At 38.9% G+C, this 25258-nt stretch overlaps 1 protein-coding gene and 1 pseudogene across 4 annotated transcripts in view; both read left to right on the top strand.

Annotated features, from left to right (window-relative positions):
• The window catches only part of KIAA0319L (KIAA0319 like), a 107623-nt gene that overhangs the window by 61875 nt on the left and 20490 nt on the right, over window positions 1-25258 (top strand). For all 4 annotated transcript variants that reach the window (XM_073233621.1, XM_073233623.1, XM_073233620.1 and 1 more), the window contains exons 4-10: window positions 9087-9333; window positions 11650-11751; window positions 14434-14531; window positions 17886-17973; window positions 19895-19987; window positions 21761-21893; window positions 24871-25099. In XM_073233621.1, the coding sequence (XP_073089722.1) occupies window positions 9087-9333; window positions 11650-11751; window positions 14434-14531; window positions 17886-17973; window positions 19895-19987; window positions 21761-21893; window positions 24871-25099 (990 nt within the window). The remainder of the gene's footprint in view (window positions 1-9086; window positions 9334-11649; window positions 11752-14433; window positions 14532-17885; window positions 17974-19894; window positions 19988-21760; window positions 21894-24870; window positions 25100-25258) is intronic.
• Window positions 6445-9049, top strand: LOC140848867 (small ribosomal subunit protein uS12-like; annotated as a pseudogene).

Genomic DNA, 25258 nt, shown 5'->3' with positions numbered 1-25258 from the left:
GTCTCCAGGTTACATTTTGTTAATTCTCTTAATATTTCAGATTTTCTCATCATCATTATATTTGTTATGGTGATCTGTGATCAGTGATTTTTTTTTAATTGAAGCATTATTGATACACAATTTTATATTGGTTTCAAGTATACTACACCTCACCACCGCTAGTGCAGCTACTATCTGTCAACATAGGAAGATGTTACAGAATCACTGACTGTATTATCCATGCTGTACAGTGCCCTGTGACCAACTTATATTATGATTGAGAATTTTTGTGCCCCTTTATGCCCCTCACTCTCCCCATCCACCCACCCCATGATATTACCAGTCACTTCTCATTGCCAATGACTGTTATCTTTACAAGAGGGAGAAGAAGGAGATTTGGACCCAACAGAGACACAAGGAGGAAGGACATGTGAAGATGGAGTCAGAGATTCAAGTTATATTGCCACAAGCTAAGGAATGCTTAGAGTCCCTGGAAGCTGGAAGAGGCAAAAAAGAATTCTTCCCAAAAGCCTTTAGAGGGGATGTGGCCCTGCCAATGCCCTGATTTTGTACTTCTGTTGCTGTTGTTTTGAGTCATGAAGTTCATGGTAATTTGTTTTGGCAGCCTTAGGCCAGTAATACAACCATATTCATGTATTGGGACTTAGAATTATCAACAACAAGGTTTGAGGATTTAGACTATAAGACTTATTATAAAGCTATAGTAAAGCAGTGGAATTAGTGTAAAGCTAGACTGTAACAGTAAAATAGAATAGAGCCTAGAAATATGTTCACACAAATATGGTCATTGAATGTGCCAAGACAATTCAGTGGAGGAAGGATAATCTCTTCAACAGTGGTGCTGGAACAGTAATAGTTAGTGATATGGAAAAACAGGACCCTTGACCCTTACCTCACACCATGTAGACAAATTAGCTCAAAATGGATAGCAGACCTAAATTTCAGAGTTAAAACCATAAAACCTAAAGAAAACAGAACATTTTTGTGACCTTGTAATTTTGTATACTAAATAATGTCACTAAAAGCATGAACCATAAAAGAAAATTTGATAAGTTGGAGCTCATCAAAATTATAAGCTTTTGCTATTTAAAAGATGTTGTTAAGAGATTGGGGAAAAGATGGCAGAGTAGGAAGGCAAGGTGGAAACCTCCTGTGTACACACCAAGGAAGCCACTAGAGCAAATACAACCAACCCTGAAAATGACCTGAAGACTGCAGAATGGACTGTCTACACCTGGTGAAGAAGAGAAGACCACATTGAGAAGGGTAAAGTGATAGAGCCACTATCTATTGAGGCCCAAGCCCTTCCCCCATCCCACCCATAAGCAGGAAGGAGAGGAACAGATCAGGGAGGGGATAAATGCTTAGGAATCCTGCACACCTGGCTCTGGAGATATGCTATGGGAATAGAAGTTCATGTTGCATTGGGTTTTGTTGATTAGTGGGGTGGACCCTGGGGAGAGTTGGAGCACACTAGGAGGCTGGGGCTCCAGTTGCTTGTGGAGGACAGGTATGCTCCATTGGTCCCACTGAGACCCAACATAACAGCAGGTTGAAAGATTTACCAGCAGTAGGAAGTGTGCCAGAAGGGCAGAAGTTGAAGGGAGCTCTCTATAGAGGAGAAAGTGTAGCTGGACATTTCCTCAGCCCTCCCTCAGCCTAGCTAGCTGGCCCCTTGCACAAGAAGCCAGCTCCAATGCTCCGTCTCCCTTATCTCCCTCATCTCAGCCTTGTGGTGGCACTTTCTTGCACTCCCAGCCCAATCCACCCAACCTTGCTGCCTGTTGGCAGAAGGCATCCTTGCCTGCAACAAATCCCAACAGAAGCACCTCCTGGCACACAAAAGGGTACACAGTTGAGCTGTCAGCCTATGGTGACAAGAGATCAGCTACTGCTGCCAAACAGTCAGAAAGGAGAACCCACAAACAGCAACTGCATCTCCACTGCAAAGGAAAACCAGGCACTGGTGAGCAATGAGTCTTGAGCTTCTGGGAACTACAGGATACCTACTTCATAAAACCATTTCTCATTGCGTTCTTGACCAGGAGGCATAGCTGATCCACCTAATACAACAGAAGAAACACAGAAACCCATACAATGAGGAGGCAGAGGCGTATGTTCCAAACAAAAGAATGGGATAAAGCACTAGAAAAAAGGCTAAGTGAAATGGAGATTACCAGTCTTCTTGGTAAAGATTTCAAAGTAACAGTCATAAACATGCTCTCTGACCTGGGGAACAGAATTGATGATATCAGCCAGAACTTAAACAAAGAGCTAGAACATATGAAAAAGAGCCACTCAGAACTGAAGAATACAGTAACTGAAATGAAAAATACAACGGAGGAAATGAATAATAAACTGCTGGAAGTAGAGGAGACAACCAGTGAGATGGAAATTAGAGAACAGGAAAACAATCAAGCTGAGAAACAGAAAAAAGAATCTTTAAAAATGAGAGGATGTTAAGAGAACCATGTGACCATCCAAATGAAACAGTATTTGCATAACAGGGGTCCCAGAAGAAGAGAGAGACAAAGGAGTAGAAGGTCTCTTTGAATAAATAATAGCTGAAAACTTCCCCAATCTGGGGAAGGAAATAGACACAGAGGTCCTGGAAGCACAGAGAGCCCCTAACAAAAAGAACCCCAGGAAGACAACACCACGACACACAATAATTTAAATGGCAAAGATTAAAGATTCTTAAAAGCAGCAAGAGAGAGTCAGGCAGTTAGTTACCTATAAGGAAAACTTCATAAATCTGTCAGCACATTTCAGCAGAAACTATACAAGCCATAAGGGAGTGGCATGAAATATCTAATGTATTGAAAGGGAAGAATCTATGACCAAGAATCCTCTACCCAGCAAGGTTATCATTCTGAATCAAGGAAGAAACTGAAAGTGTCCTAGATAAATAAAGGTTCACTACCGTTAAACTAGCCTTACAGGATATGTTAAAAAGACTTATGTGAATAGAAATATTGTTAAGCCTAAATATTTTACATCAGTGAAAGTAAACCTACAGTAAAGATAGTAGACCAATTTACTAAGCAAACATGAAGTTAGAAGTAGTAAAATCAACTATACACAGAAGGGATGCACAAAAGATGTAGATTATGACATCTTATATGTAAAGTGTAGAGGAGGAAGAACAATTAAAAAGTAGTACTTTTAGATTGTATTTGAAATAAAACAACCATCAACTTACTATAGACTGTTACATAATTAGGAAACTATAAATCTTATGATAATCACAAACCTAAAGCCTATAATAGATACACAAAAGAAATTCAAGCATAACACTAAAGAAAACCATCAAATAACAAGAGTATAAGAGAGGAAGGAAGGAACAGAGAGGAACTACAAAAACTAGGAAACAGTAAAATGGCAAAAGTACTACCTAGCAGTAATTCCATACCTCAACATAATAAAGGCCATATGTGACAAACCCACAGTGAACATCATACCAAATGGCAAAACACTGAAAGCTTTTCCTGTAAGATCAGGAACACGACAAGGAAGTCCACTCTCACCGCTTTTATTCAGCATAGTACTGGAGGTCCTAGCCACATCAGTCAGACAAAATGAAGAGATAAAAGGCATCAAAATTGATAAGGAAGAAGTTAACCTGTCACTATTTGCAGGTGACATGTTTATTATATACAGAAAACCCTAAGGACTCCACCAGAAAACTATTAGAACTAATAACTGGATTCAGCAAAGTTTCAGGATACAAAATTAATACACAGGAATCTGTTGTGTTCCTGTATACTAACAATGAACTAGCAGAAGGAGTTTTCATTTACAATTGCATCAAAAGAGAATAAAATACCTAGGAATAAACCTAACCGAGGAAGTGAAAGACGTGAACTCCAAAGACTATAAGACACTCATGGGAGAAATTAAGGAAGACACAAGTAAGTGGAAATCTATACTATGCTCATGGATGGTAAAAATTAATATTGTCAAAATGGCCATCCTACCCAAAGCAGTTTACGGATTCAGTGCAATCCCTGTCAGAACACCAGTGGCATTTTTCAATTAACTAGAACAAATAATCCTTAAATTAATATGGAACCACAAAAGACCCTGAGTGACCAAAGCAATCCTCAGAAAGAAGAACAAAGCTTGGGGTATTATGCTCACATCATGCTACACCACAAAGCTACAATAATCAAAACAATATAGCACTTGCACAAGAATAGGCCCATAAATCAATGGAACAGAATAGAGAGCCCGGAAATAAACCCATGCATATATGGTCAGGTATATAATAAAGGAGCCATGAATATAAAATAAGGAAAGATGGTCTCTTCAATAAATGATGTTGGGTACATGCAAGACAATGAAGCTGGATTATTGTCTAACTCCATACACAAAAGTAAACTCAAAGTGGATTAAAGAAGTAAATATAAGACATGAAACCATAAAACTCTTAAGAAGAAAACACAGGCAAAAACCTCTTGAATATAAGCATGAGCAGTTTTTTCTGGACATGTCTCCCCAGGCAAGGGAAACAAAAGCAAAAATAAACAAGTGGGGCTACATCAAATTGAAAGCTTTTGTACAGCAAAAAACCAAAAAGACAACTATGAGAGTATATTCATAAGTGATTTATCCAATAAGGGTTTAACAAACAAAATTAAGAACTCATGCAATTCAACACCAAAAATACAACCTAATTAAAAAATGGGCAGAGGACCTAAATAGATAGCTTTGCAAAGAAGAAATACAGATGGCCAACAGGCATATGAAAAGATGCTCCACATTGCTAATCATCAGGGAAATGCAAATCAAAACCACAGTTAGATATCGCCTCATACCAGTTAGAATGGCCACTATCCAAAAGACAAGAAATAACAGGTGTTAGTGAGGATGTGGAGAAAAGGGAACCCACCTACACTGCTGATGGGAATGTCAGTTGCTACAGCCACCGTGGAAAGCTGTATGACAGTTCCGCAACAGACTAAAAATAGAAAACCATATGAACCAGTAACTCTACTTCTAGGAGTTTACCTGAAGAAAACTAAATCTATTATTTGAAAAGGTATATGCACCCCTATGTTTATTGCCACATTATTTACAGAAATCAAGGTATGGAAGCAACCAAAGTGTCCCATCATTAGATGAATGGATAAAGAAGAAGTGGTACATATACACAATGGAATATTATTTAGCCATTAAAAAGAAAGAAGTCCTGCCATTGCTACATGGGTGGACCTAGAGGATATTATGCTAAGTGAAATAAGCCAGGTAAAGAAAGACAAATACCATATGATTTTGCTTATGTAGAATCTAAAAACAAAACAAAACAAAATGAACAAGACAGCATTAGACTCATAGACACTGAGAAGTGACTTGGTGGTTACCATGGGGGAGGGGCAGTAGGTGGGTGGGGAGGGTGAGGGAGTTAAAGGGACACAAAAATTCTCAGTCATTGTATAAGCTGGTGACAGGGATAGTAGTACAGCATGGAGAATATAGTCAGTGGTTCTGCAACATCTTCCTATATTGACAGGTAATAAGTATACTAGTTGGGCTGAGGATTTAATAATGTATATAACTGTTGAATCACTATGTTGTATACTTGAAACCAATATAATATTTTATATTAACTATACTTCAATAAAAAAATAAATAAAAGATGCCATTAAGAAAAGTGAAAAGGCAAGCTAGACTATGAAAATATATTTGCAAATTAAATACCTAACAAAGGACTTGTTTCTAGAATATATAAAGAGAGCTCTTGTAACTCAGAATACTAATAAATAAAGCAAAGAATCTGAACAGATAGTCCACCAGAGAAGTTATACAGATGTCCAATAAGTATGTGAAAAGATGTTCAAAATCATTAATCATCAGGAAAATGCAAATTAAAACCAGAACAAGATGCCACTACACATTAAAATTAAAATTAAAAAGACTTCCCACACCAAATACTGGCAAGGTTGTAGAACAATTGGAATGCTCACACTGATGGTGGGATTATATAATAGCACATTAACTTCAGAAAAATTTTTGGCAGTTTTATTAAAAGGTTAAAGGTACATCTTCCATATTACCGGGCATTCTATTTGTAGATATTTACCCAAGAGAGAAGAAAGGGTATGTCCATAGAAAGACTTGTAGAGGAATATTTATATCAACTCAATTTGTAATAGCCAAAAACTGGGATCAACCCAAATATCCATCTATTGGTGAATGAATAAACAAATCACATATTCATACAACAGACTGCTTCTCAGCAATCATAAGGAAATAATTTTTGATACACACAGTGACATGGATAAATAACAAAATTTTGCTGAGTGAAAAAGGCCAGACAAAAAAAGTGTATACTGTGATTTCATATATACAGAATTTTAGAAAACTCAAACTAACGTGAAGTAACAGGAAGCAGAACAGTGGTTGCTTAGGGGTGGGAATGGGGAGGAAAAGGGCTTGCAAAGGAGCACAAGGAATCTTCTGCAGTGAGGGTTCATGTTCATTATCATGATTGTGGTGATAGTTTCGTAGGTGTACACATGTATGTCAGAATTGATCAAAGTGTACACTTTAAATCTGTTTGGCTTATTGAATGTCAATTATACCTTAATAAAGTTGTAAAAAACAAAATGGGCAAAGATTTGAATAAACTTCACCAAAGAAAACATGACTGGCCAATTAGCACGTGAAAAGATGTTCGACTTCATTAGTCATCAGAAAAATGCTAATTAAATCACAGTGAGATACCATTAGAATGACAAAAATAAAAAGACCAGGAATACCACGTATTGGTGAAGTTGTGAAGCAACTGGAACTCTCACACTTTGCTGGCAGAAATGCAAAATTGTACAGCCACTTTGGATAATGAACAGTTAATGTTTTCTTTCGTTCTTTCTCTTCTTTTTTCATTTTTAATTGAATTATAGGTGACACATGACACCACATCAGTTTAAAGAATACAGGACAGTGATGAGCAGATGATATGCATGTACAGTATGAAATGCTCACCCCAACAAGTGTAGCCACCACCCATCATCATACAAAGCTATTACAATATTACTGTCTGTATTTCCTATGTTGTGCTTTTCATCCCTGTGACTTAACTTATTTTATAACTGGAATTTTGTATCTCTTAATCCTTTTCACCTATTTCGTCTATTGCCCCACTTCCCTCCCCTCTGGGAACATCAGTTGTTCTTTGGTTCACTGTTTCTTACTAAAGTTAAACATGCACTTACATAAAAACAGCAATTAATACTTCTAGGATAAATTAAAACATTTTTACAAAATCATTTGTATTCAAACATTTATAGCGGCTTTATGAGAGCTGAGAATTGAAAACAAACCTCCATCAGTAGAAGAATGGATAAATTTTGGCATATCTCAATAATTGAGTACTACTCAATAAAAAGGAATGAATTATAGAAACAATAACATGGATGAATCTTTTAAAATGTGTTGAATGAAAGCAGCAAGTAACAAAAGTTGTGTATATATATATATATATATGATTCCTTTTGTGTGAATTACAAGAAAGCCCAAAAACTACCTAATGGTGACAGAAACAAATCAGTACTTACCTGAGCCTGAGGGTGAGGCAAGGATTTACTGCAAAGGGGCACAAACCAACTTCTGGGACTGATAAAAATGTTCTGTCTCTTCACTGTGGTTATGTGGCTGTATACACTTGTCAAAACTCACTGACCCATACACTTTAAATGCATGCAGTTTATTTTATGTAAACTACACGTTAGTTAAGTTGATTAAGAAAAGTCCATACCATCACCCTTGTGTTGCCACTTGTTATTTCTCATTTGGGTGAATGCAGTACCCTCTTATGTGGTATTCCGGCTTTGTCTCATTTCTTCAAACCCATATACTAAACAGCAACCCATATGATCCATTTAAAACAGAAACCTGACCATGTCACTCCACTGAATGACAACCCTTTGACTTATTCACCATTACCTGGCTTCTTAAAGTAGCATAAATAATGTCTTTTTCTGTCTGGCCCTCAACTCTTTCCAGCTCATCTTCCATTACTCAGCTCAGAGCTCTTCTGCTCAGGCCTGTGGCGCTGGCAGAATGAGCAAGTGTCGCAGTCTTTGTACTGTCAGGAAGCTCCAAAGCTACTGACTAGGTCAGAAGTGGTGTGATAAACAGTATGGGAAAGCACATTTGGGTGCAGCCCCGAAGACCAGCCCTTTTGAAGGTGCTTTCCCATGCAAAGGGAAGCATGATGGAAAAAAGTGGGGATTGAAGCCAAACAGCCAAATTCTGCCATCAGTAGTGTGTCAGGGTCCAACTGATTGAGAATGGCAAAAAAAAATTCACAGCCTTTGTATCCAGTGATGGTTGCTTGAATTTTATTGAGAAAATGATGAAGTTCTGATTGCTAGATTTGGTCACAAAGGTCATGCTGTTGGTGACATTCCTGGAGTCTGCTTTAAGGTTGTCAGAGTAACCAATGGCTGCCTTTTGGCCTTATACAAAAAGTTTTGATGGTGAAAACACAGTAATAAATTTTAAAATGCTAAAAAAATTAAAGTAAAAATCAGCCCAGACTTTCCTCTTCCAGAAAGCCTTTATTTATTAAACCATCCTTCTTCACATGCCTCCCTAAGAGAGAGGAGTTAAGTGTCCTCAGATTGTATATCTTTGGTTCATCATAACTTCATAGATGTACTTATCATTTGGGCTTACCGTTAGTTCTCTGTGCCCCACTAGATTGTGCATTTGTTGAGCACAGCGATTGTGTGTTACTTATACTTTGAATCCACAGGACCTGTTCCATAATAGGTGCTTAATTAAAGTATTTGTAGAAAGACCAAATATAAAATGGTAAGTGAGAAAAGAAGATAAGAGTAATCATAGAGTGATTATTACTATTTTGTTTTAAGCAAAACTTCCCATAGAAAACAAGACAGGGAAGACTTTTATCAAATTTTAACATCAGTTTAGGTAGTGAGAGATTCATTTCTTTAGTATTTTTGACAGGTTTGCATTTTTTCAAAAAAAAACATTTAACTTGCAGTTATTTCATGAGACAACCTAAAAACTGGCTGTATAACTTTTGCCTACTCAAATGAATTTTTGCATTTCTTTAGGTCCACAAGGCAGTTACAATTTCCAGTCCCTTAACCACAGTCCTGACTGCAGAGATTCCTGGTTGGTCAAAGAATGTGTCAGTCCAGCCTGAGACATCTGAGGATCCTGGTACTACACCTAGCACTCAGCAAGTAAAAAGCCCTGGGCGAATCCAGATTGCCACCCCTGAGCCAGTGGCTCCCTCCTACAGTTATGCCACCCCCACCCCCCAGGCATCTTTGCAGAGCACCTCAGCATCACACCCAGGTGAGGCCCTTTGCATCTGTCCTTGGAGATAGGATGGGAAAGTAGAGCATTTGATCAAAGTGTTCCCTTTTAGCAGAAAGAAAAGAGGCAGGCATGGCTTTGAATGGAGTTGGTTAGAGAAAAAACAATCCTGTCAGTGTCCCTGTAATCATAGGACCTGGGGCTCTTGATCCTTTTCTCAACAGGCCCCAGCTTATGGGAATTTATGAGGCTCCTTTTTCCCAAGCCACATTCCACTGTGCTTGGGACTTAAAAGCACAAGATTCAGTTAAATAATTGAAGGAATCAAGCAAACAAAAACCACTGGGAAGAAAAATTTGTATCTGTGTACCTATTTGTCTTCTGAATGGCTGATTTTAGGTCAGATATTTGTCTGATTCTGACAGCATCTTTATTTTTAAAACAACCCATAGGAAGGAGGTTTATACATAGAGTGTTGCCTTAACAACAAGTCTGTGTGCTTCATGAGTGCTGGTCTAAGGTATTAGGAGGAAATTGTTAATCAAAGAAACTAAGTTGATCTTTATCCCTGAAAAAGTCAACAAGATGAAGCAAAGCCGGTGAAAACAAATTTTTGCCAGTTTTTAATTTCTTAGGGTCTCGTTTGATGGTAATATAACATGAAATTTCAGGATTTCAATCCTGGGGCACTGTGGTAGATTTTGTATTCAGGCAGAATGCCTATAATTTTTTGTATAATTATGAAGAGTTTGGGCTGCACTGTATTTTTGTCCATTATATTTTGTCTTGAGTATAGTGGTTTTTTCTTTTTTCTTTTGTCCTTCCTCCCTTCTTTCCACCCTTTCTTCATTCAAAGAATTCTTATTCCACCTCATGGGGTGTCTAAGTGCTGACTCTTCTATAGTGAATGGTTTCATTTCTCCCCAAGTGCAGTGTTGCCAAGCAGAGAGGTAAATCTCAAATTTCTTAAACTTGTGTAGGAGGCCCTTCTTGCCTCCCAGTCTTAAAATGTGGGTGGATCAGCCACTTGTTCGTGTTAAGTTCTCCAGGTCTCATACTAAATGGACAATTATTGTTAGAGAAATAAGATTTATATAATCAGTAGTTCTCAACACTCTGCAAACATTTTTGTTTATTACAACTATGGAGGAGGGATGCTGCTGACATCTAGTGGGTATAGGGCAGGAATGCTGCTAAATACCTACAATGCACAGCGCCCCACTCCTGCAAAACAGAATCATTTGGTCCAAGATGTCAAAGGTGCTAAGGCTGAGAAACTCTCACATGTATGAAATAGCTAGTGAAAAGTATAAAAAGAGTTTATAGGTAGTAGCTGACATGGGTGTTCCAAAAATGCTAAAGTAGTTCTGGAAGTAGATCAGTTTGAATTGAAATGGTTTGGGAAGATTGTTTTGGAGAGAAGACTGGCTTTAAGCTAGAAACAAATGACTGTATTTAGAATCAAGCACATACTGCAATTAAAGGAAAAAGCGTTAGCAAAGTCCCCAAGAGTAGAGCATGGCTTCTTTGGAGCACAAGAGGGAAAGTGATAAAACTAGAGGCAGAATTGGGTAGAAAAGGTGAGGAGGTGTGATCAGATAATGCTTCTCTAATGAGAAGATAGGAGTTTGGTCTTAAACATAGGATGGAAGTGGAGGGTCTTACATAGGTAAATAACATGGTAGGTTAGTATTTTTGAAAAACTAATGGTGCTGGGTGTTTTACAGAATGGATTAGGGTGGGGAGGGCTAGCAGAGGGGAAACCAATTAATATTCTTGAAATAATCTAAGTCTATAGTTGTAGCAACTGGAATGGAAAGAAGTTAAGGTTGGCCTTGTGACAGGCACTTGCCTTTTCTTCTAGGAACTTTGCATGTGTATTTCATTAGGAAGTTATTTATTAGCATACAGATGATCCTTGAAAGAGAGTTGAACTCCATTTATTGAACTCTTGGGAAGTACTATGTAAAGATGGCTTAGGGATAGACCATAGTTAAAATGCAGTGGAGAAAAACTCAGAGAAAGGAAGAAAAGTAGAATAATATGGTGTCATGATAACCAAGAGTATTAAGATGGAGGCAGTTAGCAGTACTAGATACCACAGAAGTGAAGGATGAACGTTGAGAAACAGCTATTAGATTGCTAAGAAGCATTTCATTGATGACCTTCAAAGATCCTTTTCAGTGGAGAAATTGGGGCAAAATCAAATTTTAGGGGATTAGAGAGTAGATAAATAATGAAGAAATGAAGGTAGTAGCTGAATATTGTTTATAAAATAAATTTGGCCACAAAAAATGGAAGAAATAAGATAATCTGGATCTAATTGCTTATCTCTTGTATATTTTCTGTTTCCAGTTACAAAGGAACTGGTCGTATCTGCTGGAGAGAGTGTCCAGATTATCCTGCCTAAGAATGAAGTTAAATTAAATGCATATGTACTCCAGAAACCACCTGAAGGTAAAATATCTCCTTCATTCTGATAATGTTTTAATTTATAATAATATCTACATACCTTAACTTACTCATTGCAACAGTCCTGTGAGAATAAGATATAGCATGTGCATGCACAAATATTTATGTAATACAAGAGTCAATATAATATGTTTGAGATCATTAGCTTTGATGTCAAGCATAGGTTTAAATCCCAGCTCAGCCAGTCTTTAGCTGAATGACTTTAAGCAAATAATTTAATTTCTCTAAGTTTGCATTTCTTCATCAGTAAAATAAGGACACTTATTTCTACTTCATAAGGTTCCTTTAAGAGCAAAATAAAATGGTATATAAGGTACCTACTTCAGTGCCTAGCATGCAGCTAATGCTCATTAAAGTAGGTTATATTATACCCCTTGAAAAGAGGAAGAAACCGAGGCTCAGGTTAACATACTTATTTTGGCCAAACAACTAGTACATAGCAAATATAGAACTTGAAGTGAAGTTATCCAAGACTATTGCTAATATAGATTTGTCTCTAAAAAAAGGACAAGCCTAACATGATGTACAAAATTTAAATTTTAAGATATATAATGAGGGGATGATTGATTCATTATTTAAGAAAACTTCTGTAATCTGAGCTTCCTGTCACCTTCAGAATATATGGTAATATAGCAGTTTGACCTATAAACATATATGCACCCCCTTAAGACTGATAGGAAGTGAAGCCTTCTTTGATGGAAAATAGTGACATGGGGTCAGTCAAGTACGATATCATACTCTATTCAGGACGGGTCGTTTCATTGTACTTACACACATTTCCAATACAGTTGTCCTACTTTCTGGACCCAATACCAAATAGTGTATTTATGCAAAAAGTTCTTTTCCAGAACCTGAATGCTCTGCCTTTTCTGTATTTCTGCCCTCATGCTGAGTTTCCTTACCACTTTATTTCATCTTCCTCTAGAGAAGGTTTTTCCTTTCCTCCTTTGGTGGTAAGTGAAGGTAAATGGACTTGGTGACCTTTGAAGATGGGAGTGAGAAAGGAACTGCTTTGAGCTGTGACCGCTTCTACTCTTATGTGGAAGATATGCTGGGCTTTACTATATCTTCTTTTCTAACCCCTATGTGGATGTACATTTCTGTGAGTTAACATCCCCTTGTAGATTCAGTATTCTAAAACATACCAGTTGAGAAATGGATTGTTTTCAACTCTCTTCTCCCCATGTTCTTCAGCTATCTTCATCAGTTATATGAAATAGATGGTTTCAAACTTTCAAAGGTTGGGAGCAATGAGGCGAGACCAGCTCTTCCTGCTCTTTATCCCCATATCCTGTGGCAGTCCCTGAAGCACCTCTCAGGGGCCCTGTAGGTTTTGGAGGCACAGTTGGAAAACCACTGCCCTAAATCATAAAATCTAGCATTCTGTCTAACAGATTTATACTCAGTTGTTCCCTTGGGCAGATTTCTGGCTGTAAGGTATAATTCATCCCCTGAGCTTCTGTCCTAAGAATATTGCCCTTTTTTGAAATTTGTGTTGCTAGCCTTGGATACTATAAAATTGTCGGTTCCCAAACTAATGTGAGTCTGTTTTCTGTGTGGGGAAAAAATTTCCAACTATAGTTGGAAGAAATGTCACCTCAGCACCAGTACTACTTCTGCTGCTTTTTGCCTGCTCCTCATCTAATCTAACTTCCACAGAATACATTTGTGTGAGAGCTTCTTGGGACTGATAACTAGCCAAAACAAAACTAGTATTTTGGGGAGAAAGGAAGAGTATAGATCCTGTTTCTCAGGCTTATAAAATAAAATCTGGTCTGAAGATGAAGGCTATCTTGGAAATTAGTTCTATTAACTTTAACTTTGACTCATAAAATAAGGGAAAAAACCACTGCCAAGTATTTGAGGTTTCTTTTTTTTCCTTTTCTTTTTTTACTTTTGGGTAGTAATCTAAACTAAACCTTCCCACCAAATCCCACCCTTTCCTAGCCGAAATGCATTTTGTTCCACAAAAAAACCCTTAAGACCACTTTTACTGGTGAGGGATTCCATTTAGGTAGCAGTATTCTATCCTTGCTCTACCCAGTCATATAGTCTGAGCTACAAATGAGAATCATTTAATGCTTCATTTGATCTTAATTAATTTCAGTGGGGCCTGTTTTAAATGGGCCATCTCCTACCATCTTCTGCAGTGTGTTATTTAGCTCAGCAGGAATGAAGTAGCTCTTTTAACTCACCAGGGTGTGATGACCTCAGTGAGACAAGCATTGTTAGCACTCTGTAAAAAGCTATTTTTGAACCATGTTATTTAGAAGTCATTGCTGTTCTTTGTTGCAAAAGAAGTTTTACAGGAAAATGTCCTTTGTTCCCATTGAGTCCATCTGTAGTGGTTGGGAAGGCAACTATTTTCACTGGGTCACCGCACCATGAACAACCTAGTATTTTGAGGAAGGGTAGTCCCTGAGCATGGTGGGTATGGGGCAGGAATAAGCATTGCTGGGAGAGAGGAGAAGCCCTGACTATAGCTGAGTCAGTAGATTCCACCTACTTTCAACAGAATGTTTGGTTTCCCTAAAGGCTTTGGGGTGAAATCTTAAAAACTAAGGCCTTGTCAAGATTTAGAAGAGATATGTTATTGGCAGGCTGTGTGGCTGCCCTCTTTGTGTGTAGGTGTGTGTTTTCATGATTTTTGTAACTGCCCTTCTATAGGAGAAACCTACACCTACGACTGGCAGCTGATTACTCATCCTAAAGACTACAGTGGAGAAATGGAAGGGAAACATTCCCACCTCCTCAAACTCTCCAAGGTGAATTTGCCTTCTGTCATTTTTCAGGGCTGGGTGGAGGTGTTGACCATTTTCTAAAATGTGTAATTTAGAATTTTCTGTCCACACTTAAGTCAGGAGCTATCTCTCAAAAGTGAATCCTCCAAAGGCAGATTGGCTGACATCCAATACTTGTTAGTGTCTGATTCTCAAATTTTCATTTATGGTGGGAAGACCATATAAGCATGGTGGTGATAGCTGAAAATATACAATAAACAACTTTTAAGGGTAACATAAGGATTTTAGAATTTGGGAGATAACTGGTATTTTTGTGGCCACATGACTGGGTAAACTGGCTCAGTCTTTTTTGGGATTCAGTGTATTTATAAGAGCCATATAAATGTTCATATTCTTTGGCCACGCAATCCCATTCATTCATTCATTCATTCTTTAACAACTGTTTATTGTACATTACTATGTGACAGGCTTTGGGGATATACCAGTGATTAATTGTAATCTTAACATTCAAGGACAATAGAGTCAAGTAGGTGATACCAGAAACAGGTAATTATAATGGAATACACAGGTTAATACATGGGGAATTGAAGCCCTGGGGAGCTAGAGTAGATTTCTTAGGGTTTGCCTGGTAGGATCATGAAAGGTCCCTAACTGGGTAGAAGTTGGAGTGATAATACCCCAAACAGAGGAAGCAGTATGTCTACTAGGCCAAATAATTAGAGAGAAATTTGGGGAAAAAGATATTCTATGTGGTTCAGCCTGACTGGACCCTGTGGTATGAGAAGAGCAATGGCACAAGTACATTGGACAGATGCAGGGGCCAGATCATATAGAGTCTTATATGCTGGAATAATAAGGACTTTGAATTTTATCCAGAGGAAATAGAGCCTTTGAAAGGTTTTAAGCAGGAGAAAGACATGTTCAGATATCAGCTTAGAAAGATCATCCTGACTGCAGTCTGGAAGAGGTAGGACCCAAACAAGGGAGACCAGTGAAGATCTGTTGAAACATGTAGGTATGAGATGATAATAGCTTGAGTAAAAACCCTAAATAAATGAGATAAAACTTAAGACCCATTTATTAAGCTCATTTCATGTGCCAGACACAGTGCTAATTGTTTTATGCAGTTATTTTATTTAATGTTCATAATAATCCCAAGATGTAGATATTACTATTTTACAAATTACAAAACTAAAAATTGGTATAATAAAGTGGGTTGGCCAAAATTTACAAAGATGTTAAACAGTAGATTTGAACTGTTAACTTTCCATCTCTGAAGCCCATGCTTTCAACAGTTATGCTATGATGAATGTTTAAAAATTAAGGTGATGGCTAATCACAATATAAATTGGTCACAGGGATGGTATGTACCTTGAACCCACTCAGTCCAAACCTCCCCCACACCTGCATGGAAATATTGTCAGTGATTCTGTAACATCTTTCTATGTTGATAGATAGTAACCACACTAGGGGGGATGAGGATTTAATAATATGGGTAATTGTTGAACCCCTGTGTTGTATATTTGAAACTAACATAAAATTGTACTATATATCAATAATACTTCAATAAAAAAAAACTAAGGCAATGACATAGTGAATGGAGAGAAGTGAGTGGATCTGAGGAGTATTATGGAGGTTGACTTGATAAAACTTGATCAATTAATTGGGTGGAGGTTTGGGGGAAGAGAAGTCTAGGGTAATACTAGTCTTCTGGCTTAAGCACCTGGATAGATGTTGGTGCAATTGTGGTGATATTCACTGAAATGAGGAACACAGAAAGAGGAGCAGGTTTGGGGGAGGTTTGAGCAGAGTGGGTTCAAAGTAGTTGGGAACCATTGGAGTGGAGGTGTCCACTAAGCAGCTGGGAGGAAGGGGGCTAGAGATCAGGTTACAAGTCTGAGCTACAGAGGTAAATTTGCACACTCGCCTCAGATAGATGACAGTTGAAGCCATGGTAATAGATCATCAGAGAGAGTGTGTAGCGTGAAGAAATAAATGGATTGCTAAATGGGAATATTGTCATTAAAGGTATGGAAGGAAGAGAAACTGCAGGAAAAGGAGGAGTGAGCAGAGATGGGAAAGCCAAGGAAGGAGAGCATTACAAGAAGGAAGTTGTCAGAAATGCCACATGCAGTTGATTAGCAGCAACCCAAAGAGGATAATTCAAAATAAATTTGTCCAAAAGGTGTCCATCACAGCACTAGTTGTAATACTAAACCTTTGGAAACAATCCAAATATCCAACACTGTGGAATGCTTATGTGAATTATGGCACATTTAATTCATGCAGTATTCTGCAGCCATTAAAGTGACTATTAAAAAGACTGTTATAATGGGGAAAGTGTTCATGCTAAATGAGTGGAAGAAAGAACAATAAAAAGTTTCATACACACTTTGATTGATAGTTAGACCCTGAATACCATTGAAATATCTCTTAGAAGGTAGGAATCTTACCTTACTCATTTCTAAGCACCAAATCTATAATAATGACTGGTACATAATTGGTTCTCAAAAAATGTTTGTTGAACAAATGTACTATTTAAAACTAATTTTTGTGTGTGGTCAAGGATTGGAAGGAAATAAATATGATTAATTGATGTGTTAGGACAGTGGGATTATGGGTGATTTTTAAACAGTGGAAATCGGGAGGGAAAAGTATTGAGATATTTGGGAGCTATTTGGTATTTTTACAAAATGTTTTTCTTGCAGAGATGATCATTTAATTTCATAACTCTGTGAAGTAGGGTGGTTAGGCCCTTAATGTTCTCCTGAAAAGAAAATGGGAGAACAGAGATAGTGAAATCCCTTTTGTTGTTTTAGAGTCAGCTAGTAATAAAATTCACATTAAAAGCTATGGTGTTTTGTTTTGTTTTTTGCTATCATTAATATACAATTACATGAGCAACATTGTGGTTACTAGATTCCCCCCATTATCAAGTCCCACCACATACCCTGTTACAGTCACTGTCCATCAGCATAGTAAGATGCTATAGAATCACTACTTGTCTTCTCTGTGCTATGCTGCCTTCCCTGTGCCCCCACCTTATATTATGTGTGCTAATCAAAATGCCCCTTATTCCCCTTATCCCTCCTTTCCCACCCACCCTCCCCAGTCCCTTTCCCTTTGGTAACTGTTAGTCCATTCTTGGGTTCTGTGAGTCTGCTGCTGTTTTGTTTCTTCATAGTTTTTGTAAAAGCTATGGTTTTTTAGTTTATAATTCATTGTTTCACTTCTTCAGCTAGTTTACTTTCTCCAGTTTGGATACAGTGCAAGAAAAGGAGAGTGCAAGAATCAGCATGGCAAAGTTCAGATATTTGTGTTATTTTAATAATTGTTGCTCTTCGTGTTTGTCTAAAAGATCTCCTTTCTCTTCTGCAGCTTACTCCAGGCCTGTATGAATTCAAAGTGAGTGTAGATGGTCAGAATGCCCACGGGGAAGGCTATGTGAATGTAACGGTACAACCAGGTATGTTTCCCAGCCCTGGCTGTCTCCATTGCTGCTCTGCAGGATTCCCTAGGAGATGTAGATTTGACTTTAGGGTTTTTTAATCCTCATTGGGTTTTTTTGGCAATTCCTTTTTTTTTTTTGGGCAATTCCTAGTTCAATGTAAAATGTTAGGATGGCAAAGTATATACTTTGGTTCCAGTTGGGACCCTTAGCTGGGCAAGGAAACATTTGCCACATTGGCCCATGGTACAGTATGGCCTGGGCAATCGCCTGCCTCCCTGAGAACTGCCTCTCCATGTGGGTCATGCTGAGAAAGGACCATTTCTTATAATTAAGAGATACAAGAAAGCCAGAAGCCCCCCGGAAGATGACTGGTTAGCCACAGACGGATAAGATTCCTCAAGGGAGGAACAACCTAAGACAGGCACAGTCGCAGGGGGGCCATCAGGTGAGAAATTGGGGAATCAACAGAGGTGAGGCTTAGAACCTCACCCCCCCTGTTTTGAGAGAAATCTTCTGCATCCGTGGTCATTTTATTGCCCTTGTCTAGCTTGGATTAACACTTAGTCTACAGGCACACACCTGATCATCTAAATTTGCTCTCTTACAGCACCTAACTATGTTTTCTACCTTTATCTTGAATCTACCTACCACTTCAGCATTTTATTAAAAATAACAATAATAATAATAATAATAAGGGAGAAATATGGGATTCACATATAAATCAAGTATAAAAATCAAACGAATATTCATATTTGACCTGATTGTTTATAGTTCATAATGTGTGATCAAAACTGAAAGTTTCTGTGATGACTGCCCTTGTACTGTTCACCATGTAAGAACTTACTATGTAAGAACTTGTTCACCATGTAAGAACTTGTTCATTATGCTTCAGAAGATTGGAGACTGACGAGAATTAGGCTTGGGGTGGATTAATGATTGTACATTGAGCATTGAGTCCCCTATACAGAATTTTATTGTTGTTAACAACCATTTGATCAATAAATATGAGAGATGCCCTCTCCAAAAAAAAAAAAGAAAGCCAGAAGCCTAGGAGGAGTATGTAGAAGGAGAACCAGCCAAGTGTCTGGCTCTTTCTGATCTCTTTCAGGAAACGTGGCCTTTGCACACAGAATTCCTCATATAAACCCTGCCAGTCCTTCTTCACCTTGGAAACTGAATCCAGTCATTCATTTTAAGTGATCTGCTATTGGTAGATTACAGTGCAATAGCAAAGTGTCTTGTTTTGCATTTTCAGAGAAATTTAGGGGAAATTGAAAAGTAGCACAACGTTGGCACAAATTCTTAATACTATTTTCTGTCTTGGTTGGTAATACATTTTCTTTTCATTCCTTGAACTTTGTAGCCAAGGCAATCGTTTTACCTTCTTAAAAGTGTGGTTAGCATAAAGACCATGTGATAATTTCTCCAGGAAGCCTCTGGGTTTGCAGCTCATCATCATTCGGGTGGACCAGTGGTTTGTGATCTTCCCTATCACTTAGGCCTAGTTCCCTCACACCCAGTCAGCTCTAGGATGGTTGAGAAATCACCCATCATCTTTTCAGCACAGCCTGTGCCAAGGGATAGTTTACCAAGGCTTGTATGACACAAAATTTACTTGTTGTCCACCTGTAGCCAGCTGGCCTGAAAGCAGCCACTGCTCCTGTGGTACTTTGCATGAACCAGGTAACACATGGGTGTTGAAAGGATGCACAGGGCATGGACTTAGGAACAGTCAGGTTTGGAAGAAGCTTTAACACTCCCTCTCTGGTGTCTTATGTTAGAGTGGCAATCTGGTCTTGTGACTTTCATGTTTGTCAATGCTTCAAACTGCAATTATGTAGTGGAAACTGATTATGTAATCCACCCAGATAGGGCCTGCTCCTCTTGTAATTTATAAAACCCCTCTTCTAGTTTCTTCTGGGCTATTTTCTTACAGAGCCCCGTCAGAATCAGCCTCCTGTTGCCATTGTGTCACCACAGTTCCAGGAGATCTCCCTGCCAACCACTTCAACAGTCATTGATGGCAGCCGTGAGTACTGGTCTGGGTATGATTTTTGAGAAGAGCATTCTCTGTGTGCTCTAGTAGAGGATTTGGGGCCAGCTGTGTCTGCATTCTGTTCAGGCTGGTCTTCCTGACAGTGTTATGAGAAGACCAACCCTCTTAAGCAACTGATTAGGACGTAAAAAACAGGCCCTATTTAAACTCCCCATGTGGCTTGTTTGAAGTAATATTTCTGCTCTGAGATAGTAAGAAAGTGAGATTATGTACAGATTTAGCATTATTTTAGTTGAAACTTGCTGGTTTCCAAATTTGCTTAGATGAAATTGCCACTCTTAATTATGGAAACGAAGCTCCTTCCTAGCATGGCAAGATAAGTGAGAATCTTGCCTGAGGAACCCTCACCCAGCCGTCACTGCCTAGCTGGATTCTTACTGGCCTTTTCCCAGAGAGACTCACAGAATGTACTCCACACCTCGCCTGGGTTCACTGACATTTACATCCTTCAGTGTAGTGTCACCTCCTGGGTGACATGAGGGGATGTCTGGGTCTCTGCCATTGATCCTGGCTCTGTGTGTGCAGGAGGCTTCAAGCCTGTCATCTCACCCGTATTTGCCTGGTTTCTCTTGAGACTCAGTAAGGTCCTATTGCCCTGATTTTCTGGGTACCAGCAGTGGTTTTGGCAGAGGCAGTCACTGCTTTAGCAGAGGAATCCCTAGCAGTGTCAACCATTTCATGTAGATGGTTCTGCTAAGAAAAGGAGGCTAGAAGGAGAGCAGGCCCGGGGGAAGAGAGAGACTAGGGAGAAGCACTTGTGAGAATGGTAAAAAGGGTTCACATTGTACCATTTTGTTTTATATTTTTTAATAGGTCTAAGTTAAATAATATGTAAAAATACACAATGAAAAGAATCACTACCATTCCTTTCTCCCAACTATCCAGTTTTCCTCCACACAACCAATGCTATTATTTTATGTATCTTTCTAGAGATATTTTATACATATATAGGAAAATACAAATACAATCTTTATAACACATTACACACACTGTTATGTATAGTGCTTGTTTCTATATGTTCGAGAATTTTTCTGAATACGTAGAATATTTCTTCATTCTCTTTTCTTTCGATTACCTAGCCTTCTGTTATATGGATGTATAATTTCTTTGTATGAATATATACTTGTTTTCTCAATGTCTGTTGATGACCATTATTTTTGGTCTTTTGCTATTGCAAATGTTACCGTGAAAAATCTTATAGGCAGGTACCAGTATGTCTGTAGGATAAATTCCTAGAAGAGGAATTACAGGGGCAAAGATAAATTTTGCCAAATTGTTCTTTATAGAGGTTGTATAAGTTTATGCTTCCCCAGTGAATTATGTGAGGTCCTCTTTCTCCCCACCTTTACCCATATAATGTAATGAAACTTTGGTCTCAACCAATTTGATGGGTTAGAAAATGGTATCTCAAGGGTAATTTAAATTTGTGTTTCTTTTATTTTAAGTGAGCTTGAGTATCTTTTAATGTGTTTAAGAATTTTTGATGCTCCTTTTTTTATACAGTAGCGTTTTAACCAGAGGTTGCCTGTGTTGGAGTCCTTGGCAAACTACGCAGTGGAATAATATTCATAGAGAGGCAGAATGACCCAATATTCCTAGGGAAGAAACACTGTGGAGAGATAGTCTGTAATTTCATGAAGTTTTCCTAGCCTCAGATCTCTGGGTGGTTGCCCTGGCTTGTGTAAACTGGGTAAGTGCTGAGACCCAGAACTCTCGTGTTGTAACTGATGTTTCTTTGCGGTCAAGAAAGCACTGATGATGATAAAATTGTCCAGTACCACTGGGAAGAACTTAAGGGACCTCTGAGAGAAGAGAAGATTTCTGAAGATACAGCCATATTAAAACTAAGTAAGCTCGTCCCTGGGAACTACACTTTCAGGTAAATTAGGATCCTTCACGTTTACTACCATAGGCCTTTTTTATTCGCTGTGGGTTCTGCATTCTTGTAGGAGTAACCCTGACAGAATCTAACTTCACTGTAGAGTTGGTTGATAACTTAGCCTTTGGTTCCATTGGTTCTTGAGCCTTATGGCAGTTGTGCTCACAATAATGATAAAATTTAGGGCAAAAGTCCTTGTGTAATAGATCAGGATCCAGCACAGTTAATCCTCAAAGCCTTACCTGGCAGATCTCCAAATGTATTTTTAGGATTTCTATCAAGTGAAAGGGTCCATCTTCCTTTGCCTTTTCTCAGGAAAAATCTAGAAGGAACCTCCTCCCTGTCTGTTTCCTCAGCTTTTGATATCTCAAAATCTTTACTTTTGATTAGTGGTTTAAATATGATTTATAGAGAAAAATTTCTCTATTGGGGCTTTTTGGAGAATTTGATTCAATGACAGTCCTTTTGGGAACTAGTGTCATGTGAGGCTGGCTGTAGAGTGATCCTCTTTATATTTGCATAATTTCCTGTATGTTACAAAGCACAAGTTTGTGAGTATCATACAAACACCATATGTATACAATACTGTCTTCATTGCACATCTGAGAAAAGTGAGGCTCAGTGAATGCAGTAACTTCTCTGAGGTCACACAGCTGAAACTGAAATGCAGATTTTTCTAAGCCTGGGTCAGGGCTCATTCTGCTCTCCTCCTTGACCTGATCATGCATATTTCATTTATACTCCCTTGAACATCCTTCTCAGTCTGTTGGAGTTGTGCCCATCCTTAAAGACCTGCTCAGTTCCCTGTTAGGCTCTGTGAGATCCCTCCAGGGAGAGGAGAGTATGTCCTCCTGTTTCCCTGTCGTGCCCAGTGCTTCTGGGTGATGCCTGCTGTGGCGCAGCAGCTTACTAGTTGGTGTCTGTCTCCCCTGCTGGGCCTGAGGTAATCAAGCCTGAGACACTGCCAGCGCACAGTGATGAGTGTCCTAGCACACACCCACCATATGGGTAAATACGACAGGTGACTTAGCAGCATTCTCACTGACTCTGGGCTTCAGGTGATGAAAGGTAGCTGCCATTCAACAAGGTTGGAGCTTTCTCATTGGCTTAAAAAGGAAATGAGTGTTGGCTTTTACCTTAGATTTCTAATATAGGAATTTTAAAATTTATGGAATTTAGCCTGAGCCAAGTTGATCCTTTTTAAAATAAGTAACAAATAATAGCTACTGTTTCTTGAACACTTACTATGTGTTTAGTACTGTTCTAAGCTCTTTGCATGCAGTAGCTCATTTAATTCTTAGAACAGGTATTATATTTAGTCTTATTTTATAGATTAGGACAGTTAGGTACAGAGAGGTTAAGTAACTTGCCCAGGGTCATACAAGCAGTCTGACTCCAGAGTCTGAACTTTTAACCACAGCATTAATTACAGTGTTTTGGGTGGATAGGGTATTGGGAAATAATTCTTTTTTTCTAAGACTCAATCTATGCAATAACAGACTGGGCTTGACTAGCATTAACTCTGATTCTACTCACCTTGTCCTTTCCCCTGCTTCTACATGACAGTACTTTCTTTCCCCATCTCTGTGGTCAGCTGCTACTTGGTTCCAGGATTTTGCATGCAAGCCAGAGACTGTTTGAGATGCAACTTAGAGGAATGGGCAGCTGCCATTTTGCCATCTGACTATAACTTGCTTTTGTTCTGAAATAGGAGACAAGCACACTATGTTAAAAAACAAAAACAAAAAACTGTGAAAACAACAGGGAAACTGGAAAAGAGGAAAACATCTGTGGATTTTTCTTTTTCAGATGTTTGCTGATTTGAACATATCTGTGTGTCTGGTGTTTTTGTGCTCTTTTTCTAAAGGCTGTGATACAAAAATCTCCTCCAGACCATAGGTAAAAGTGAGATTGTGGGATACAACTCCACAGATGTCTGGCTATGTCTGTGGCTGGTGCTAAGATTTACACAAACAATATGTCTTTTTTATGCTTTTCCTCTTTCTGTCAGCAAAATGGAAAGAACCCAAACCTCCTTGCTTGCTTATGCTCATATTTTGAGGTGGCAGGAGAAACTTTAGGCTGTTCAGCTGGAAGGCATCATTTAGGTAAAAGCCTGCTCTTATAAATGAACATTTTTTTCTCTTGCAAATCCTATTTCACACTGGCATAAACTGTAGCACTCTAGCGTAGGAGAATTAATTTGCATCTCAGGCTCCTGTCTTACCAAACCCAGCCCTCCTGGTCTACCCCAGAGGCTTTCTGCCAGGATGTCCCTTCTTGGGATGTGTACACAGCTGAAACGGGATGATGGCAGGAAAGCCTTCTGTAGTCAGAGCTTTCTCTATTTAGTGTGGCATCTTTGAACCTGTGGAAATGGGAGCCAGGGATTATCTTTTCTTAAGATTTGGTTTCTGGGCTGGGGAGAGTACTGGGCTGTGTCTGGCTTACTGTGTAGCCCTGGGCAGGTTCCTTAGCCTTTCCAAGCCTCCTGTAAAGTAAGGATGATTCCTGCTCTATGTGATTGTTGAGAGGGTCAGTGCTTAGATCAGACAGTGCTTAGAAAGGTCCCAGCCCACAGACACGTGCAGTCAGCAGAGAACTACAGTGCTGGAGACATATTGCCTGGATTCAGATCCTAACTCCACCTCTTTCAAGCTTGAACAAGTTACTTTACCTTTCTGCCTCAGTCTCTTCAAATATGTAAGGAGTAAAATGAGAAGAGTACTTTATAGAGCTGTTGTGATGGTTTAATAAGTTATAAAGCACTTGGAACAGTGCCTGGCACACAGTAAGCCCTGAGTCAGTGTTAGCTTCTGGTATCACTCTGCCTTTCTAGGAGGAATGGGTAGGGATTGGTTACCAGTTGGTAAGCCTCCCACCATAGTATGTCTTAGTCTTGATTTTCAGTCGTCTCGTGTTTATTCCTCTTTCCTGAAGTGCATCCCTGACAACATTCCTTCTCCTTCCCTGATAGCTTGACTGTAGTAGACTCTGATGGGGCTTCTGACTCCACCACTGCAAGCCTGACCGTGAACAGAGCTGTGGATTACCCCCCGGTGGCCAATGCAGGCCCCATCCAAGTGATCACCTTGCCTCAGAACTCCATCACCCTGTTTGGGAACCAGAGCACTGATGATCACGGCATCGCCAGCTATGAGTGGTCACTCAGCCCGAGCAGCAAAGGGAAAGTGGTGGAGATGCAGGTAGGAGGGAGTAGTTTCGGTCTTTTCTTACCCAAGGGAATGAGAGCTGCTGGACTGGGTCCCCATCTAAAGCTTTTTTTTTTTTTTTCATTTTAATTACCAAAGTCAGATTTGTACATAGAACCTTTGAATTTTTAAAAAATCCAGAGACTTTAAGGG

Source organism: Manis javanica, chromosome 4, assembly GCF_040802235.1.
Source record: "Manis javanica isolate MJ-LG chromosome 4, MJ_LKY, whole genome shotgun sequence".
NCBI classification, from domain to species: domain Eukaryota; kingdom Metazoa; phylum Chordata; class Mammalia; order Pholidota; family Manidae; genus Manis; species Manis javanica.
This window is presented reverse-complemented; position numbering and strand designations above follow the sequence as displayed.